The sequence below is a fragment of the Callospermophilus lateralis genome, chromosome 7, assembly GCF_048772815.1.
Source record: "Callospermophilus lateralis isolate mCalLat2 chromosome 7, mCalLat2.hap1, whole genome shotgun sequence".
NCBI lineage: Eukaryota > Metazoa > Chordata > Mammalia > Rodentia > Sciuridae > Callospermophilus > Callospermophilus lateralis.
Genome location: NC_135311.1, coordinates 118407163 through 118427218, shown reverse-complemented (window position 1 = coordinate 118427218; position 20056 = coordinate 118407163). Strand labels below are relative to the sequence as shown.

General features: G+C 47.8%; 1 protein-coding gene across 1 annotated transcript; it reads left to right on the top strand.

The window, feature by feature from the left end:
* Positions 1-1863: 1863 nt before the first annotated feature.
* On the top strand, positions 1864-17290 carry Tfap2e (transcription factor AP-2 epsilon). The gene is made up of 7 exons (XM_076862978.2): positions 1864-1890; positions 2220-2702; positions 3272-3323; positions 13315-13537; positions 14814-14932; positions 15811-15952; positions 17008-17290. Exons 1-7 carry the CDS (start codon positions 1864-1866, stop codon positions 17288-17290), a joined length of 1329 nt encoding a protein of 442 aa, XP_076719093.2.
* The last annotated feature ends 2766 nt before the right edge of the window (positions 17291-20056 follow it).

Sequence of the window (20056 nt, the reverse complement as noted above, 5' to 3'; positions counted from 1 at the left end):
TTCAAATTCCTCGGACCCTAGTTTGGCATTAGGGATACTAATGCAGGAAGCCTGAATGAAGTGGACACCTTCAGAGGAGTATTGATCCAGAGTCACTCAAGACAGAGGGACTCCCCATATAGATGCACATAGACACCAGTGTACATGAGCTTAAGTTTGCAGCTCACAAACTTCTTCCACATTCACAGTCATCCACCTCATCCAAAGTTGGGTGAAGTGGTTAAAGATTAAATCAATCCTGCTCTGATGCTGAGCGCCCTTAACTGCCCACACCCCATGTGATAGAGAACAAGGACTTTGGGTTACTTTCCCCAACTTCACCCCTTTTCAGCAGGAAGCCGTTTGGAGATGTCATCACCCATTTTTCCATGGAAATGGAATGTAGAACTTGACAGGGAAGTGTAACAGTAGTCCACTTTAAATATAACACTTGCTTTGAATATAATGCTGCTCTGCCACTGCAACTTATTTTTTTAAATGGACATGTTTCTTTCTCTTCCTCTCTCCCTGCTCCTCCCTAATCTCTCCCCCTACCTAATCTCAGGGAAAACAGTATTATCACTTGAATAAAGTAACCCAGACTTTGGGAAATGGTACCAGAAGATCTCAGAAATGACAACCTCCCAAATTGAGGAACTCTAGGTAGGCCAGAGGGAGGAGGCAGGGGGTTAGCAATGATGGAGGAATGTGATGACATCTTTAGGCAAAGTACATGTATGAAGACATGAATTGGTGTGAACATACTTTATATACAAACAGAGATATGAAAATTTGTTCTATATGCGTAGTAAGAATTGTGATGCATTCTGCTGTCATGTATTTAAAAAATAAAACCAGTTTAAAAAAATGACAGGGCTGGGATTGTAGCTCAGTGGAAGAGCACTTGCCTAGCATGTGTGAGGCACCAGGTTCGATCCTCAGCACCACATATAAATAAGCAAAAAATAAAGGTACATCAACAACTAAAAAAAAAAAAAAAAAAAAAAAAAAAGGACAACCTCCCAAATTAACAAGTGAATTACAACTCCAGACAGACAACACGTGGAATGTAGCCTTTGAATCACTTGTTTAAAAGCCCCCTGTTCCTGCTGGGGGGCAGAATCACAGCCTTTAGAACAGGAGTCCCCTCTTTTTCTCCTTGGCTAGCAAAGCAATAAATCTTTTCCTTTTTCTCAAAAAAAAAAAAAAAAATCTAAATCAATCGCTCTTTTTTTTCCCCCTAAAATTCAACCTTCCCTTCCTGAGAAATGATGGGCACTTTACAGAGGAGGAAGCTGAGACCAGTAAAGAGTTGTGCTTTGAGCAAAGGTGAAGATGCCAGAGAGCTAAGCAAATTCAGGGCCTCTTTGTCCCAGCCTAGAACCCTCTGTTTCACTGCAGTTGCGAGAGCTTCGAACCCAGAATGCAGCTTAGATCAGCAGGGGTCGAATCCCCTCGCTGCTACCCACCCAGCCGGATCCCACTAAAGCCACGCCCTCCTTTTGGCGACCGCTAAGGAAAAAGGAGAGAAAGGCCATAGCTTGTCTCTTTAATGCGCGCCCCCGAGGCCTGGCGCGCCCCCGCCACTATAACTGGAGTGCATGGAGCAGGCTGCTCTCAGAGGGAGTGGGGCAGGCGCTGGGTACCCGTTGACCGACTTTTCCAAGTGCCATCAGAGGCCAGTCCTTTCCGCTTCCTTGGACCAGCCTCAGGGTGCTCACAGCTGAGGACTTTACACCGGCTGGGCTCTGGGCTGGGTGGTACCCAGGTGCCGCGCCGTGACCCTAGCCGGCTGTGTCCGCTTCCCGCCCCTCTTCCCGCAGCGCTCGCCGTCGGGCGAGAGCTCTGCCGCCGCCACGTCTCACACCCCGCACTACCCGCCTCATGCTGGTGCACACTTACTCCGCCATGGTGAGTAGTCTCAGGTCCCGCCGCACCGGGCACCCTTGGCCGGAGAATCGAGGAGCCCGCGCGCTGCATCTTCCAAACCTCCTGCCCTTGCGCCAACGAAATCTCGGAGGGAGGGAGCAGTAAGGACTCCGCCAGCTTAGAGGGAGGTGGGTAGGAGACCACGGCCCTCAGCCCGAGGCTTCTGCGCCCGCGGGTCATTCGGTGATAGACACTGGGCCCGAGGAAGAGGATCGGACGGCAGCTGGATCCTCCGGAGCCAAGAAGGATCCTTTCTGGCTGGGGTTCTTTCCGCTGCCCGTGGGTCACCTAACTCGCCTTTTCCTTCCCAGGAGCGCCCCGACGGGCTCGGCGCAGCGGCTGGCGGGGCCCGTCTGTCGTCTCTGCCCCAGGCAGCCTATGGACCGGCGCCACCGCTCTGCCACACGCCGGCGGCCGCAGCTGCCGCCGACTTCCAGCCGCCCTACTTCCCGCCGCCCTACCCGCAGCCGCCACTGCCCTACGGCCAGGCGCCCGACGCCGCCGCCGCCTTTCCCCACCTGGCGGGGGACCCATACGGCGGCCTGACGCCCCTGGCGCAGCCTCAACCTCCGCAGACTGCCTGGGCCGCGCCCCGCACTGCCGCCCGCGCCCACGACGAGCCGCCCGGCTTGCTGGCGCCGCCTGCCCGCGCTCTGAGTCTCGACCCGCGCCGTGACTACGCCGCCGCAGTGCCCCGGCTACTGCACAGCCTGGCCGACGGTGCGCACGGCCTAGCTGAGGCGCCCCTGGGCCTTCCCGGGCTGGCGGCTCCACCTGGCCTGGAAGATCTGCAGGTGAGACTCTGCAGGGGTCTGGGATGGCTGCCCACCTCCCCTCGCTCCCTCTAGCTGCGGCGATTTAGCAACCTGGCTGGAGGTAAAAAGTGACAAATGCAGGGACATAACTTTCCTCCCAGTTCTCCCACTCGTGACTCCAAGATACGTCCCACGTCCTGGTTTAGAAACTGCCCGCAGTTTAAAGGTAGCCTGGCACTTTGTCAATGCGTGGTGCCTGCGCAACTCTGAGCAGGGAGGGATCAAATCTCTTCTCTTTCTTCCGGTGTGCCATTGAGCCACTTTGGGCATCCATTCCCGTCTGATGGGCAGTCTTCTGGGGCATCCTGCTCCTGGAGCGAAGGGAGGCGCAGTAGTTGCTTGTCTAAGCCACGGTGAGTACCCAGGATTCCAGCTTGGCGCCAGGTAGATAGTGCGAGCCACCGCTATCCCGGTCCCGCCCGTCGCCGCCTCGGGCGGCTGTGCTGCACGCAGGGCTGAGCGGACAGAGATAGGGGCAGCAGGGGCTTGGGAAGCAACAGACGACTAGATTTACTCACGCCCTCACTGCCACCTTCACCTACTTGCAGGCCATGGATGAGCCGGGAATGAACCTCCTGGACCAGTCTGTGATAAAGAAAGGTAAGGAATGGCGTGTAACTGTCAAGGCAGAGCCAGGCGAGATAGTGCAGGCCCGGGAGCACAGACCCATTTTCTTCACTGCCGCCAGTGCCTCCTGTGCGTCACCAGGCTCCGTGGCCTCTGAACATTCTTCACGAACCCTTAGAGGGACAGCGAAGGCTGCAGGCCAGGCTAGATACTGGGCAGTAGAGCGGGGTCTGTGATTTTGTCCTGAAGCCTGCCGCCTGCGGTGGCCTGAGCTGGGTCCGCTCCCTTGGCTGCGACTCCTGGGCCTGGCCTTCCCTCGCCAAGGGGAGGGCGCTCTTGTGGATCTGGAGTTAATTTGCAGAACGAGTTAAACCACTTCCCTATTTCCTAAGAGGTGGGAATGGGAGTGTTGTTCCACAGATTTTTGTAGATGATTTCCACTTTACAGAGCGGTAGCATTTTGGAGCTTAGCAGTGGCTCTCCTACCCTTCCTTCCCTGAAGAGCCTTGAGGCCCTTTCAGTTTTCTGCTAGGGAATTTTCTTTCAGCAGGAGCTTCCTGCGGCTAGTAGGCTTAGAAGAACTGAATATTGTTGTATTAGGCTGTATGTTTGTGGGTCAGGGCCTGCGTACTCCTGGATGTCCCTGTCTCTGTTAGAGTTCAAAGTCCTGTACATGTCCACATGTTCCTTTCCCAGGTGTCGGATATTTCTTGGTATGTATTTGTTAGTGTGAGTGTATTTGTAATTTGCGTCTTTGTACTTTGGGGTACATTTCTGTTTGGAGTTCTCAATGTATGTGTCAGGATCTCTGTTGTGTCTTGGAATTTGTCCTTTGGTATCTGATAATTTCTAGACATGTGAGATTCCCTTCCTGTAAATTTTCCAGGTGTCCTTTTGCATTAGTAAAATCAAGAGTATGAGACACAACCTTGAGTGGCTTTTGGGGCCTGAGGACTAAGTGAGTGAGTGAGTGAACGAGGTTACCTGTCCTTGAACCTGGGTGGGGGCCAGGAACTGGGGAATTTCAAGGATGATCCTATCTCCAGGGAACAGTGGGCCAAATCTAGTGGAAGACTCTTGGAGATAGTACCTTCTATCAGGACAGGAGCTGTCCACTAGGCCAACAAAGCCCTGCTAGTTGAGCTGGGTGGGGTGCACAGTGTAGTTGCTGGGATCTCCTCACAACCTCAGCTATTGGTGACATCCCAATTCCTGGAGCTCCCCACCAGCAAGTTCTGGGAAGCCTGTCCTGAGGAAGGGTAAAACAATCTGCTGTTGCTCAGAGTACCTTAATCCTGAATTATGGCTAGGAACCAGAGCTGGTTTCTTTCAAAGGACATCAGGTTCCAAAACTCTTGAATCTTAGATGTGCCCCGAAATCCCCGAAGGCAGTCCCAGGAACACAGTGAGTGTCTGGGCGCTGCGCGCTGGCTTGATGGAGCCAGCAGGAGGCACGGACGTGAGTTCGCACACCTGCTGGATGGCAGCGCCAGATCTCAGGTGGCCTAGCGGAGCCAGGTGGAAAGCCGGTAACCTAAGCGGGGAACCTGAGTTACAGCCCAAGGCGCTGCAGCAAAAACGGGAATAAAGGGGCCAGGACCCCGAGCGCTCGGCAGGAGGAAGTGCTTCGTTCTTGCGCCGAGAATTAGCCAATCGGCCTCCAGACAGACGTTTGGGGAATAGAGAGTCGGTGCCTGAGCTTGCGGTCCTCGCAAAAGCCAAAGTACTGCTGGCTCCCGCGGTGTCCACCTAGAGGAGCCGCTGTGACGACGAAGGCGGCCCACCTTCAGTCCTGCACCCAGGAGCCTCGTCACCCCCAGCGCAGCGGGCAGTTTGCCCTGGTCCTCTGCGGTCGCTGCGGGACCCGGCCTCATCGCTAGCCCCCGCGGGTCTCCAACTGGGCAATGGGTTAGCGCCTTTCTTCGTCTTCGGACCCTTCGGAGAGCACTGGAAGTCCCTGTTGTTTCCTGGGGAACTCCAGCGCCCGCCGGGTGCGATGAGGGACCCCACTCTGCCCGGGGCCTTAATTATAGAAAGTTACTCTTGGCCAGCTGAAGCGTCCCACTCTTCCAGGTCCTCCAGCCTTGGCTGGAGGGGCGGCTGCGTTACAAAGGGTTAGGGTCTTGCGTAAGAAACCGGGCCACCCCACCCCGCAGCAGACAGATCCTTGGTCCTCCATTTCACCTGTGCCACCCGGGTGCGAGCCTGGGGCTCAGCCCGGGATTATGCAATCTTGGCAGATTCCAGGCACTTGCCCTGGAGAGGAGGGCCGGCGACACACAGACCCACCACACACTTCCACGTCTGCCCCTTGCAGCCACAACTTGGGTTTGGGGGTGGCAGACTGGATTAAGGCCTAACAGAGGGGAAATTGGGAACCCTCCATTTTCTGCGCACAGTTGTCACCTCCAGTTTTGCAACCCGTCCCAGAGAAACAGAAAGCAGGCGGTAATGGTAGGGGAAAGAGCTGCGCAGAAATATTTTCCAGCCGAGAAAGGCGGGGTGGGTGGGTGAGGGTGTCTCACAGGACAATGAGCCGAGCCAGCCGCAAAGCGCCTGAGATCAGGAGGCTTCCTAGAAGAGAGATTTTAGCCAGGTGCAGTGAGTGCTCAGTGGGTACTAGGTGATGGGATTTTAAGTCTTAGTACATTGGGAGAGGGAGTATGGAAAGGGCCGATCTACTTTTACCCCGTACTGGGTAAAAAGCATGTGCAAATGCCCTTCCTTCGGGAAAATCAGATAGGATAAAAGAGTTAAAAGTTTGTGTAGGTTTCATGTTACACAGTCACAGCTGGGGGGGCGTGGTTTAGGGTTGAGAATTGAATTGCATCCCTCCTTCTTTCCCAGAAGAGAGTGGGTGATTGCCCTCTTGGAAAGCAGGAAAATCAATTGTTCAATCTCAGGGGGTCTCCCTGACAGTGGCTGATGTCACTAGCTCCTCTGCCTTCTTGGGCTCTGGGAAGGTTCCGAAAGTTAAGGAGTGAGGTACTCACTGCATGAATACAGATAAGTAATATCGTAATGCAATATTTAAAATTGTTGAAAAATGCAAAAATCTATAACAAACATAATATCAAAATCTTACACAAAGACAGAATCTAACCCTGCACTTCCATAAACCTTCCTTCCTTGCCTCCCAGGCTGCTGTCTGCTCTAGAAAAAAAACAGTGGCAATGCAGATAGTTTGGACTTAACCTGAGGACAGCGGGAGCCATGGAAGAGTGTGAAGAAGGGGGGAGAAGGGATGAGAGTATGTTTAAAAGAAACCCTCTTGCAGTTGTTGAGAAGGAAACTTAACCAGCAGGTCCTACTGGGGTAGAGGAGACACTAGAAGGCTGAGGGGAAGGGTCACTGCCCCTCCTGTTTGCCTTTCTCCTGCTGCAGCCTCACATTCAAGGCTTTGGACTCCTGGGACCCTAAGTGTGAACTACAGAAGCAAAGGCATCAAGATCCCTTGGTGGTGCTGGCTAAAAATGTAGTTCTGTCTAGGCCTGTGCACTCGCCTATAATCCCAGCAACTCCAGAGGCTGAGGCAGGAGGATCTCAGGTTCAAAGCCAGCCTCAGCAATTTATTGAGACCCTAAGCAACTTAGCAAGTCTCTGTCTCAAAACAAAAAAATAAAAAGGGCCTGAGATGTGACTCAGTGGTTAAGCACTCCAGGGTTCAATCCCTGGTGCCAAAAAAAAAAAAAAAAAAGCTATTTCAGGGGGCCTGGGGTTGTGGCTCAGTGATAGAGCACTTGCCTAGCATGCGTGAGGCACTGGGTTCAATCCCTGGCACCACATAAAAATAAAATAAAGGTATTGCATCCATCTGCAACTGAAAAAAAAAAATGCTGTTTCTGGGCACCTCCCCACATCTGAATGAGAATCCCTAAAGTATGGTCCTAGAACTTGCACTTTAACTGATTGATTGAGGAAACATTTACATAACTAAAATTCATTTGTTGTATGAATATTATTTACTTTTAGTAAAATGTACAGAGTTGTATAACCATTAGCACAATCTATTTTGAGACATTTGTCACCCCTCAAAATTTCTTCATTCCCATTTGTAGTTAATCTTTATTCTCCCGCCAAGCCTTAGGCAATCACTGATCTGTCTGTAAATTTGCATATCCTGAATATGTTGTATAAATAGAATAGATTATATGCAGACTTTTCAAGTTCTAGCTTCTTAGCATTGTGTTTTTGAGGCTTATCCTTGTAACATATATTAGTAACTTTTCTTCTTTTCATTGCTGAGTAGTATTCTACTATATGTAACACACTTTTGGGGGGTCAGAGGCTGGGGAATTGAACCCAGAGTGCTGTAACACTGAGTTACATTCCCAGCCCTTTTAATGTTTCATTAAGTAATTTCAGTTACTTAAGGCCTCACTAAGTTGCTCAGGCTGACTTGAATTTGCAATCCTCTTACCTCAGCCTCCTGAGTCCCTAGGATTTTAGGTGTGCACCACCAACCACATCCAGCAACACATTTTATTTAACCATTGGTCACTTGATGAGCACTTGAGTTGTTTCCACGTTTGGGCAATTAGGAATTGCTGTAGACATTCATATACTTGACTTTGGGTAGACCTGTGTTTATTGCTATTGGGAAAATTCCTGGAAATGAAATCTTTGGATTATATGGTAAATATATGTTTAATTTTAAAGAAACTGCCAAACTGTTTTCTATTTTATTTTTCTTTCTTTCTTTCTTTATTTTTGGTGCTGGGATTGAACCCAGGGGTGCTTTAGCACTGAGCTATGTTGCAGCTCTTTTTCTTTCTTTCTTTTCTCCTTTTTTTTTTTTTTTTTGTGGTTCTGGGGACTGAACCCAGAGCCTTATGCATGTGAGACAAGCACTCTACCAACTGAGCTATATTTCCAGCCCTGTCCCAACCCTTTTAATGTTTTATTTTGAGACAAGTTCTCACTAAGTTGCTTAGAGCTTCATTGAGTTGCTGAGGCAGGCTTTGAACTTTCATTCCTCTTGTCTTAGCCTTCCAAGTCACTAGGATTACAGGTATGTGCCATCATACCTGGCCCAAGCTGTTTTCTTTTTTTAATTTATTTTTTAGTGTTAGGTGGGCACAATATCTTTATTTTATTTTTATGTGGTGCTGAGAATCGAACCCAGTGCCTCAAGCATGCTAGGCAAGCGCACCACAATTGAGCCACATCCCCAGTCCCCCAAGCTGTTTTCTAAAACAGCTTTACTGGCTTTGTGGCTTTACTGGCTGGGTAAGGTGGTGCTCACCTGTAATCCCAGTGACTGGGGAGGCTGAGGCAGGAGGATCCCAAGTTCAAAGCCAGCTTCAGCAACTTAGCATGACCCTGTCTCTACATAAAATATAAAAAGGACTGGGGATGTGGCTCAAGTGGTGACTCGCTCGCCTAGCATGCATGAGGCAGTGGGTTCAATTCTCAGCACCACATAAAAATAAAATAAAGATATGGGGATGTGGCTCAGTGTTTAAGTGCCCCAGTCCGATCCTGGGTACCAAAAAATAAAAAATAAAAATAAATGAAATATTTATATTCCTACCAGCAGTACAACAGGGTTCTGGTTTCTCCACACGCTCAAATACATTTGATATTATATGTCTTTTGTTATAACCATCTAGTGGTATCTCAGTATAGTCCTAATTTCTCTCTCTTGAGGACTGTACCACCCAGGGGCACTCTACCACTGAGTACATTATGTCCCCAGTCTTTTATTTATATATATATATATATATATATATATATATATATATATATATATATATAAATTTTTTTTTTAAATTTTGAGACAGGGTCTCACTAAATTGCTAAGGCTGGCCTCAAACATGCAATCTTCTGCCTCAGCCTCCCAGGTAGTTGGGATTACAGACTTTCACCACCATGCCTAATCTGCATTTTTCTAATGACTAATTATGTTGAGCACTTTTTCTTGTGTTTATTAGTCATTTATCTATCAACTTTGGTGAAATGTCTTCACATATTTTGTTGTTTTCTAACTAGGTTGTTATCTTGTTGAGATAAGAGGGCTTTTTTAAAATATGTTCTGAACACACATTCTTTATCAGATTTATATGATTTGCAAGCATTTTTTTCCAGCCTGGTACCTCATCTATTTATTTTCCTTTTTAAAAAAATATTTTTTTTAGTTACACTTGGACACAATATTTTTGTTTTGTTTATTTATTTTTATGTGGTACTGAAGATCGAATCCAGTGCATCACACGTGAGAGCAAGCACTCCACCACTGCACTACAACCCCAGCCTCCTATTTATTTTCTTAATAGCATCCTTTGAGGAACAAAAATTTTGAATTTTTTTAAAAAATATTTTTAGTTGTGATGAACACTATATCTTTATTTTCTTTATTTATTTCCATGTGGTGCTGAGGATTGAACCCAGTGCCTCACGTGTGCTAGGCAAGAAGTGCTCTATCGCTGAGCCATCACCCAGCCCCCCAAATTTTGAATTTGGACAAAATCCAATTTATAGTTATTTGCTTTTATGGGTCATACTTTTGGTGTTATAACTATGTGCCCAACCCAAGGTCATGAAGATTTTTCTCCTCTGTTTTGTTCTAGAAGGAATTGCAATTTTAACAAGCTTTCTGAGAGTCTGTTGCACACCCCCAGATTCAGTAGCCAGACTGTATCTACCACCTGTGGATAGAGTGTGACTTGGGTATGTGAGTTGAATAACTGAGAGCTCTTGCATCAGCTCTGAGCCTTGGGAGTACATGAATGGCTTCTGCCTGTGTGACCAGGGGCACACCACGGGCAGACCATCTCAGCTTCAGGAGTCACTGTGGTGGGAACTGTCCTGTGGGTGTGGGAGACAAACACCAATGTCCCTGCTCTGCAGTCTGGGCTAGTTTAATTCCCTGCTACATGACGGCCCCCTCCCCAGCACACCAGCTTCCCTAATCTTGGACTCCATCCCTCTTGCTGTTTTTGAGGAAAGAGGTTCAGAAGGAAAAGGGACAGGTAGGGGAAACAGCAAGATCTGTTATTCGTAGACACATATGTCCTCTGCAATTTCACACACATGGCTGCACTTAGTTTGCATAAATATACCATTGACAGGATAAGGCACTTGTGTGTGTCCATATGCATGTGGTCACCCTCAAGGAGGGCAGAGACTGTGTCTGTATACAGAGCTGTGGCTGAGTATTGAGTGTGTGTACACGTGGACAATCTCATTCCTCATTGCTCTATGACAAGGGCTAATAATTTTGTGTATGGTCACTTCTGGGACACACACCCATATTTGCACATGCACAGACAGCTTCACAAAGCCTTGGTCTCTCTCCCCTGTCACTGGCCTGGCCTCAGGGGATTCCAGTTTTAATAACAATTGGATGGAAGAGAGAAAAAATTTTGTTTCTCTGATCCCCCCCTCTAACTAGGAGAGATGGGAGGAAGGACAGTCACTTTGTCCTTTTTATTGCTAATTGATCAATTTGTAGGTTTATTTTTTTAAATACAGTGCAGTTGGCCCTTTCTAAATGTCTATTTCTGTGAGTTTTGACAAATATTTACATGTAGTCATGAAACCTCTAAAACAATCCAGCTATAGAATAGTTCTATCATCCCAAGTCCCCTCAAGGCAGAAGGACACAGGTGAAGAGGGACCTAGGGATAAGCATTCTCATGCACACATGAGCAGGTCTGGGAGTTTACATATGTGGCTCATATTATATTTCTACTGGTCAATGTGAATCTAGGGTCTGGACAAATGGGGACCAGGCAAGACCAGTAGGCAGGAGCCAAAACACCAAGAAGGGTAAAGGAGGCCACTGTAGCATCGTGGTCAAGGACATGAGCTTTGGAGTTAGGAGACAGAATGAGTTCTGCTCCTTCCTTGCTGTGCCATTTTAACCTCTTTGAACTTTCCATTTCTTCCTTTTGACATGGGATATGGACATCAGCTCTTCTCAGAGCTGTTCATGTACAGCATATGGTATATAGTTGGTGACACCAGGTGACACCATTCTGCACAGCTGTGGAGTTGAGGATTGATCCTCAGGGAACTGTCCAGCCATTGATGGGCTTAAGGCTGTGAAGTGACGCATGACTTAGAAAGATCCCTCTGCAACAGAGCAGGGGCACCCCAGCAAGGCCTGTGACGAAATTCAGGTGGGAAGTGAGCAAGTGTCTGTCTGTGCATAAAAGAGGCGACGTCCCAGGCAAGTTAGGATGCGAACACCGTAGAGCATGGTGTAGATGGGCATGTGGGCCAGAGAAGTGCGGAGGGTGTTTGTCTGGCTGGGCAGTTGGGTGGAAGATGGGGATATCATCCAGGGAGGGTGGAGGGTGGGGCTCTACCATGCTAGGCAGAATTAGCTAATTCTAAGCTAACTGGGTTAGCCTTGTTTACCTCTGTATTCCCAAGATGTAGCATGGTTCTTGTCACACAGGTCATCAGCCATTTGGTGGAAAGGCCCAGGGCACTGCTTTTTAGACCACGGTGGGTTGGCTTTTGGTTCTCATTTTACCAGCTAAGTGATCTGTGACTCACTGACTTCACCTTTCTGGGCTTTAGCCTCCTCCTCTGTAGAATGGGAGTAAGGGTAGCTCCCTTGTGGGTTGTTCTAAGGGCTCAGGGGGGTTATCTATGTGAACACACAGCATAGTGTGTGCTCAGTAATTATTAACCTCAGATTCCTCACTTGATTCCTACTGCCAACACACACACACAAACACACACACACAGACACACACACAGCCTTGTCTTTTGAAGCTCTCAGTTCCTTGAAAGAACAGAAACCTAAGGGGTTCCTCTGAAGAAGCAAGTGCCTCAATATTCTCCCCTCTCTCTGCAGTTAAGCAGGAAAATGGAGGTTAGACTTTGGGAAGAACTTTCTTTTAGAGCCAAGAGTATCTGAGTTTTAGAAAATTAATCCATTAATCTCTAAGTTTTAAATTCTGTTAATATTTCAACAAAATTGACACAGGTACATTAAAATATGTTGGGAGTCATGATTTATATCTTATACCTTATTATATTATTAATAATCTCATACCTTATTAATATTAATTAGTATTATTATAATTATTAAATTACATATAATTATATTCATACTATTACATAACTATATTATGCCATGTGATTGTATTAGATATTAGATTTAATTTTTATTTATTTATTTTTTTGTTTTGGTACTGGGGATATAACGCAGAGGAGCTTTACCACAGAGCCACATCCCCAGACCTTTTTATTTATTTTTTGAGTCTCACCAAGTTGCTTTGGGTTTTTGCTGAGGCTGGCTTTGAACTTGCAATCCTCCTGCCTCATCCTCCTGAGTTGCTGGGATTACAGGTGTGCAACACCACTCCTTGGCTATTTTTAACTTTTTATAGGTGTTCCACATCTGGTACAATCTGGCAAAATGGATTAACTTTTAATTTAACCTGCCTTTCATAAATAATTAAGAAGTATCCAGGCAAGGGCACTTTTGGGTTTATTTTTTTATTCATTTCCTACAGCATCCCAGAGTGACCTAACAGGAAGGGGAACAAGGCTGGAAGCTTAATAGGTCTATAATCTCCTGGTCCCCAGGATGAGGGCAGTCTGAAGCTCCCAACCCCCCCTTGATCTCAGGAGGTGGGAATGTATTGAAGACTCTCTGTGATTGCTCAGACAGGATGACCCTGTCGTGGTGACCCAGGAATCCTACCTCCAGCTCAGACTCCATTTCCTCACATCCAGCTCCTTCTCTGATGGCACCCACCAAAACACTAGCAATCTGCTGAAGCTGAGTTTAAAGAGGGAACCATGCTGGGGACTTTAGAGGACATGGGTTCAACAGCCAGACAGCTGTGGGTCCAGGTACACACCTGTTAGCTGAGTGGACTTGGTGTATCATTTTAACCTCAGTGTGCCTCAGTTTCTCCCTTTGTAAAGCAGGGATACTGGGGTCTCTTAAGGTGCATGGTTGGTGAGTCAGGAATGTGCCTGCTCCCCAGCTGGCTGGTGGCTGACCTGTGGCTGCTGCTCAGTGTCCCCCACTCTCTCTTCCCTTGCTTCCACTCCACAGTCCCCATCCCCTCCAAAGCCAGCAGCCTTTCGGCCCTCTCATTGGCCAAAGACAGCCTGGTTGGCGGCATCACCAACCCCAGTGAGGTCTTCTGCTCCGTGCCTGGACGGCTTTCATTGCTCAGCTCAACATCCAAGTACAAGGTGACCGTGGGGGAAGTACAGCGGCGACTCTCACCTCCTGAGTGCCTCAACGCCTCCCTCCTAGGGGGCGTCCTCCGCAGGTAGGAAGGCCAACCCACAACCACTGCACAGCCCACAATCCCTGGTTTCTTAGACCTTCTGAGGGCATCCAAAAGGGGGCCAGCCTCACTCCTACCCAAAACATCATCCCCACTCGTCTCCTGGGAGGAGGAAGACCCAGGGACTCCAGATCACACATGTGCTGGGAGGCAGACCCAGGTCCCCAGCAGCTCCCACAGGCCTTTGGGATTGTGGTGGTGTGTAGAAAAAGAAGCCCAGCCACAGAGAAAGCATGAAGGACTTATCCATGTTGGAAAGAATGGACGAGGCTGGGTCTGGGGAAGAGAGAGTGTCATCTACACCCCCCTCCCCCAAAAGGTACCCCAGCACCTAAGGCCCTGGAGCATAGACCTCACTGGTGTATGTGTGCTGGGGATGGGAGCATGGTAGTTATCAGTGGGTCTTCATTGCTGTGTATTTCTCTGCATGTCTTTGTGCCTGGGAAGGGTATTTCTGCTTCAGGGCTATAGGTTTTGATGAGTCTCAGGATAGTGTGTGTTTGTGAGTTAGGGGATGGCTAGAAGTATGTTTCCATTAGTGTGAGCATCCTGTTACTAAGTGGCAATGTGTGGCCTAGAGTGGTCCTATTCTGTGTGTGTGTGATTGCATGTGCATGTGCAGGTAGTCTTATGTATGTTTGCTTGCCTGTACTTCTGTGTGGGCATCACATTTGTAGAGGTGTCTCTATATTCCTGGATAATTTGAGCTTCTTGGAGGGACTGAGTATCTGTACATATGTCTCTGGGATCCTGATTTGATGTTATCATGGGTCTGTCTTGGGTCTCTGCATGTGTATCTCTTGGTGTCTCTGTATTCTTGGCCCTCAATGTGCCTCATCTATGTGTTTGTGGGTCTGAGACCTGAGTGACTGTGTGTGTGTACCTGTGTCTCCCTGTCTATGTCCCTGTGTCTATTGTGGATCTGTGCATCCCCAGCAAATGTGCTAAGGTGGGGGAAAGGACCCTGTGATGCTGCCCTGTATTACCCTTCCCCACCCAGGCTATCGAGGACTGGGAAGAAGTGAGGGAATCTTGGAGCCAGATGCTAGGTCCCCCTAAGCCAATCTTGACTGCAAAACCAGTAAAGTTAGAACGAGTTTGGGATCTTGCTAAGAGACCCTAGAGACTCTCCAAAGCCAAACCTAAGCCTCAACAGGGGTTGGTGCAGGCAACAGAGCCCTGTAAGGATCACTTAGCCTACAGGCTTCTCTCTTGTCTTCATAGTTGTGTGTCTGTCTCTCTCTCTCTGCATATCAAGAGCCAAGTCCAAGAATGGGGGTCGGTGTCTACGGGAAAGGCTAGAGAAGATTGGGCTCAACCTGCCAGCTGGCCGTCGGAAGGCTGCCAATGTGACACTGCTGACCTCACTGGTGGAGGGTGAGTGAGAACTGAAGGTGGGCTTGAGCATGAGTGTGAGGAGGTCTGTGTCACCTGGCATGACTTGTCTCTAATGCAGGAGGGTGTGTTTAGTCATGTGTGTATTCATGTAAGCACTGCAGTATCTCTGTGTCATGTGTAAGACGGCGTGTATGTGATATGTGTGCACAGTTGGCCCTCTGTATCTGCGGGTTCCATCTGAGAATTTAACCAACCATGGTTTGACAATGTTTGGAAAATATTCTACCTCTAGTGAACATGAACAGACCTTTTGCTTGTCATTTATTCCTTAAACAATACAGTACAACTATTTACTTTGTATTAGCTATCACAAGCAATCTAGAGATTGATTTCAAGTATACAGGAGGATGTGCATAGATTAGATGCAGATACTGTGTGCCATTGTATGTAAGGGACTTGAGCACCCATGGATTTGGGCATTTTCAGGGAATCCTAGAACCAGTCCCTTGAGGATACTGAGGGACACTATATCACCTTGCACATCTATGCATATGTGTGCACATGCAGTGGAGAGCTACTTATGGGTGTGTGTGTGTTTGTGTGTAGGGATAGGCACAGCCAGTGTTTGGATGTGGTACATAGATGGGAGGGTGACAGCCCTCTTCCCTGGAGGTCAATGACTCTGGGCTCTGCCTCTGGAAATTCCAGGCCCAACCCTGGTAGTCCCAAGAGAGGGTAATGGAATTGAGGCTAAATCTGGGAAGGTGCAGGAAATCAGAGGCAGGTATCTTCAGAAGTTGGTATCTTCAGAAGCGGGATGGGGCAGGTTGCCCCCTGGCCAGGGGGGTCAGAGGTTCAAGGCTGGGTTCCAGGCTCAGAGGCACCCCTGGTAGTAGTGACAGCTCTGATCCCCACAGGAGAGGCTGTGCACCTGGCTCGAGACTTTGGCTACGTCTGTGAGACTGAGTTCCCAGCCAAAGCAGCCGCTGAGTACCTGTGCCGACAGCACGCTGACCCCGGGGAACTGCACAGCCGCAAGAGCATGCTGCTGGCCGCCAAGTGAGTGAGGGCACTGTATACAGGCTGTCAGGAGTGCAATGCACAGACCCAGACCTTAGATCTGGGCACAGTTGGCCCAACTGTGAGCACATGTACACGTACATGGCACACTGCACCACACACGGGCACATCTGGACTCCCTGCTTAGGGTCACATGGGCACACTCCTGCATGCTGCACAGGAATACCTGGCACCACAGGTGGGTACATTTGGTCACCATGTTCATTACTTTCAGACCTAGTTAGAAGAGAACCAGACTCATGGGATTACCAAATGGAGAGACCTGGGAGGCTGCTTATATTGTGCTGGAAAAAGCCCATCTATGGTGGATTCCACCTCATTCATGAATCAGTTCACATACCAAGTGCTTCCTGAGTCCCAGTAATGTCTAAGATGCTGGCTGGGTTCCATGGTGACAAAGAAGAGTGATGACTGATTCTCTTGCCTGAGCCACATATGGGGTGCACAGAGAAATGGATAATTACTGCAGACTGGAGTTGGACTCATATCCCAGCTCAGTCCCCATGACAGTTCATCTAACCTGTCTGAAATCAGTTTCCTCATCCATATGACAGGTATAGATTTGTTTTAAAAATCATTAGATGATGTATATAGTGTACTTGGCACAGCATCTGACCTCAATCTCTGCTGCTAGATAATATTTCAATTGTGTAAGGCAAATTTTGTGGTTCCCTAATAATTTCAAAAGACAAGGTTCCGTGAAGCACTGGGTTTTTGGGGTAGTTGAGAGGATCAAGGCAAGTTTTCTGAATAAGGCAGCAAGAAGTTGAGCTGAGCTCTGAATGTGGTCAGGACATCCACAGGGAGAGCACAGCCCAGTACGTGAAGCACGTGCTGTTTACTGGCTATATGATATTGGGCTACTCGGTTAACTTCTCTGAACCTTGGTTTTCTTTTCTGTGAAATGAGTATAATCATCATTTGTAGACTGTTGGGAGAAGCAAGCAATTGTGTAATCTAAGAACCCAGAACACAGATTCTTCTCTGGGCCCAGAGCCTTGTCCTTTAACTTCTGACCTTCCTTCCCCCACCAGGCAGATCTGCAAAGAGTTTGCTGACTTGATGGCTCAGGATCGCTCCCCATTGGGTAACAGCCGCCCAGCACTCATCCTGGAGCCTGGAGTGCAGAGTTGCCTGACACACTTTAGCCTCATCACCCACGGCTTTGGAGGGCCTGCCATCTGTGCTGCCCTCACCGCCTTCCAGAACTACCTGCTGGAGTCACTCAAGGGACTGGACAAGATGTTTCTAACCAGTGCAGGCAGTGGGCATGGTGAAACCAAGGCTTCAGAGAAGGATGCCAAACATCGGAAATAACCGAATCTCTCATTCATCCTAAGGGGCTCTCAAGCCCTGAGTTGACACTTAGCTCCTAAGGTGGCCCTGAAAGGACTAAAAAGGTGGGATTAGAGTCAGGCCAGAAAAAGAACATTCATCCAGAAACCTCAGTTAGGGCTCTGGATAGGAGCAAGAGAGGTGGTCTGTTGGTAAGAGCCCAGGTATCTGTCTCACGTGTGCAATTGTCTGACCTTTGCTAAAAAGGGCTTGGACAGGAAATTGGTATGAAAAAGTCTGGCTTGAGGAGCAGAGCCCTACCCTTTAGGGAGTCTGGGGGGCAGTGGGCTCCTAGGGGCCGAGGTTTTCTGCTTTTTACTAATAGCTGGAGGACACTGTTAACAAATCAGAAGTGCTACTGAAGAGCTAGTAAGCCTCATCCCAGAATCTCCTACCCCAGAAAAGAGGCGCTGGAAGGAGGTCCCAGTGGGCTTTTTGAACCCTTTCCATTCTTGAAGCAAAGGGCAGGAGAAGCCCTTGTGGAACAAAGACAAAGCACAACTTGCAGAACTTGAATCCAAGTTGTGTGTCACAGCCCTGTTGTTATTTGTCCTATTTATTTATGTATGATGTAATTAAATTTGAAAGTTTAAAAATGTCAAGCACAACTTACTTATCCCAGTGAGTTGGGGATTTATTTCACTGTTTTCTGCTCATTCTCTGAGGGGACCCACTAGGACCAGGACAGAGAGGGTGTTTTGCTCACAGGGAGCTGTGCATGGGCTGGGAGGGAAGAAAGGTATGTCAGGCACCCTGATGTCATCACAGGGTTTTGTATTTGCTGTTTCTCTCCACCCTACAGTTGAAACACCTCCCCATCTTTCAGATTGCTTCCTCAGTCTCTTAATAAAACCTGACCTTGGCTATGAAGCCCTTCCTGTCCTTCTTCAGTCCTGGGGCCTGGATTTCCCCTCCTTTGAGATCACTGAGTAGAGGTAGAACCTGGGATTTAGTAAGGACTTGGGGCAAGAAAGGGTCCTTAATGGGGAACACATTAGGAGTGGTGTGGATACCTCTGAGAGAGAGTCCAGATGTGGATCTATCTGGCTATCTGGTGTGTCAAGTGAATACTGTTTGTGTATTATTGTGACTTGCTGGCCTGTAGGTGAATGGGTCATCTTGGTTATTAGCTGTCTGTACTGTGTTGCCATGACTGTTGGTGGTAGGTTTGTATGTGTCCTTGTGAATGCTGGTGACTGTGTGTGTGTATATGTGTGTGTGTGTTTGTGTGTGTGTGTGTGTGTGAGAGAGAGAGAGAGAGAGAGAGAGAGAGAAAGAGAGAGAGAGAGATTATCAGGCCAATACTAATTCAACTCTTTTCTTGAGGATTTCACTCTTTGGGCATCTTTTTTTTTTTTGTCCTGCGTTTTCAATCTCTCCCTCCCTATTGAATTGTCTACTAGATTGTTTCTCAAGCACACATATCTTCTTCTTCTTCTTCTTCTTCTTCTTTTTTTTTTTTTTTGTGTGTGTGTATGCTGGGGATTGAACCCAGGAACTGGTGCATGCGAAGCAAGCTCTCTACCAACTGAGCTATATCCCTAGCCCCTTGTAGGATCTCTTATAAAACGTAAATCCTTTCCCCATCTATTTATTTCCTTTGCATTTGAAATTTGTTTTGCTATTTACAATGCTGAGGATTGAGCCTGAGGACTCACCAATATTAGGCAGGTACTATACCATTGAGCAACACTTCCAGCCAAGTGAGTTTCTAAAAGGTTGCTATATCCCTACCTCCATTTTCTTTATTGCCAATTCTCCTCAAACCCCACTTCAGTTCCTAATAGTCGTTGAAATCCACTTAGCATGGTCATCGATGATCACAATGTCAAATCCAAAGGATTTTTTTCTGGATTTAACAGTGGCATTTGCCACGGCTTACCACTTATTCTTTTCTAAAACACTCCATGGTTCCCAACTTCTCCTGATTTCCCCTGACATCACTGGTTCCAATTCTGTCTACTTTGCTGGCAGCTGCTTTTTTTCTTTTTTCATTTATTTTTTAGTTTTCGATGGACACAACATCTTTATTTTATTTTTATGTGGTGCTGAGGATCGAACCTAGCACCCCGCGCATGCCAGGCAAGCACGTTACCACTTGAGCTACATCCCCAGCCCCTGCTTTTTTTCTTTTGGTCTCAAGAATTGAACCCAGAGACACTTAACCACTGAGCTACATCCCCAGCCCCTTTTTGTATTTTATTGAAGATAGGGTCTCACTGAATTGCTTAGGGCTTTGCTAAGTTGCTGAGGTTGGCTTTGAACTCATGATTCTCCTGCCTCAGTCTCCCAAGCCACTGGGATTACAGGCATGCACCATCATGCCTAGCAGCTAACTTCTTCTCTACTAGAATCTCATTCAATCCCATGATTTTATACATCTTTTGTACGATGCTAATCCCTGAATTTGCATCTTTGGCCCCAACTGGTCCCTGAACTCCAGGGACCAATATGGAGGACTTGACTCTACAAAAATCATGACCTCCTCCAAACTGTCCCATCTTTGGAAATGGTCTCACCTTCTACCCTGCTGCTCAGGCCAGGAACTGGGGAGTCATATTTGATTCTTCCTCTACATTCAATTCCCCACTAAGTCTTACTGATTCAGAATCCATTTTTCCATCTCCACTGCCACCACCCTCAACATCTGTCTAAAAGAGCCTCCCTACTGGTTTGATTTCACTGGTATACCTTCCTGCTATGGCCCTGAAATGACCTGAACTTTGCCAACCTTACCTTAAACTATTC

Coding starts and splice junctions, on each gene's coding strand:
- Tfap2e (XM_076862978.2), top strand. CDS start 1,864: ATGCTGGTGCACACTTACTCCGCCATG. Junction 13,538..14,813: donor CTAGGGGGCGTCCTCCGCAG/GTAGGAAGGCCA, acceptor CTGCATATCAAG/AGCCAAGTCCAAGAATGGGG. Junction 15,953..17,007: donor AGCATGCTGCTGGCCGCCAA/GTGAGTGAGGGC, acceptor TTCCCCCACCAG/GCAGATCTGCAAAGAGTTTG.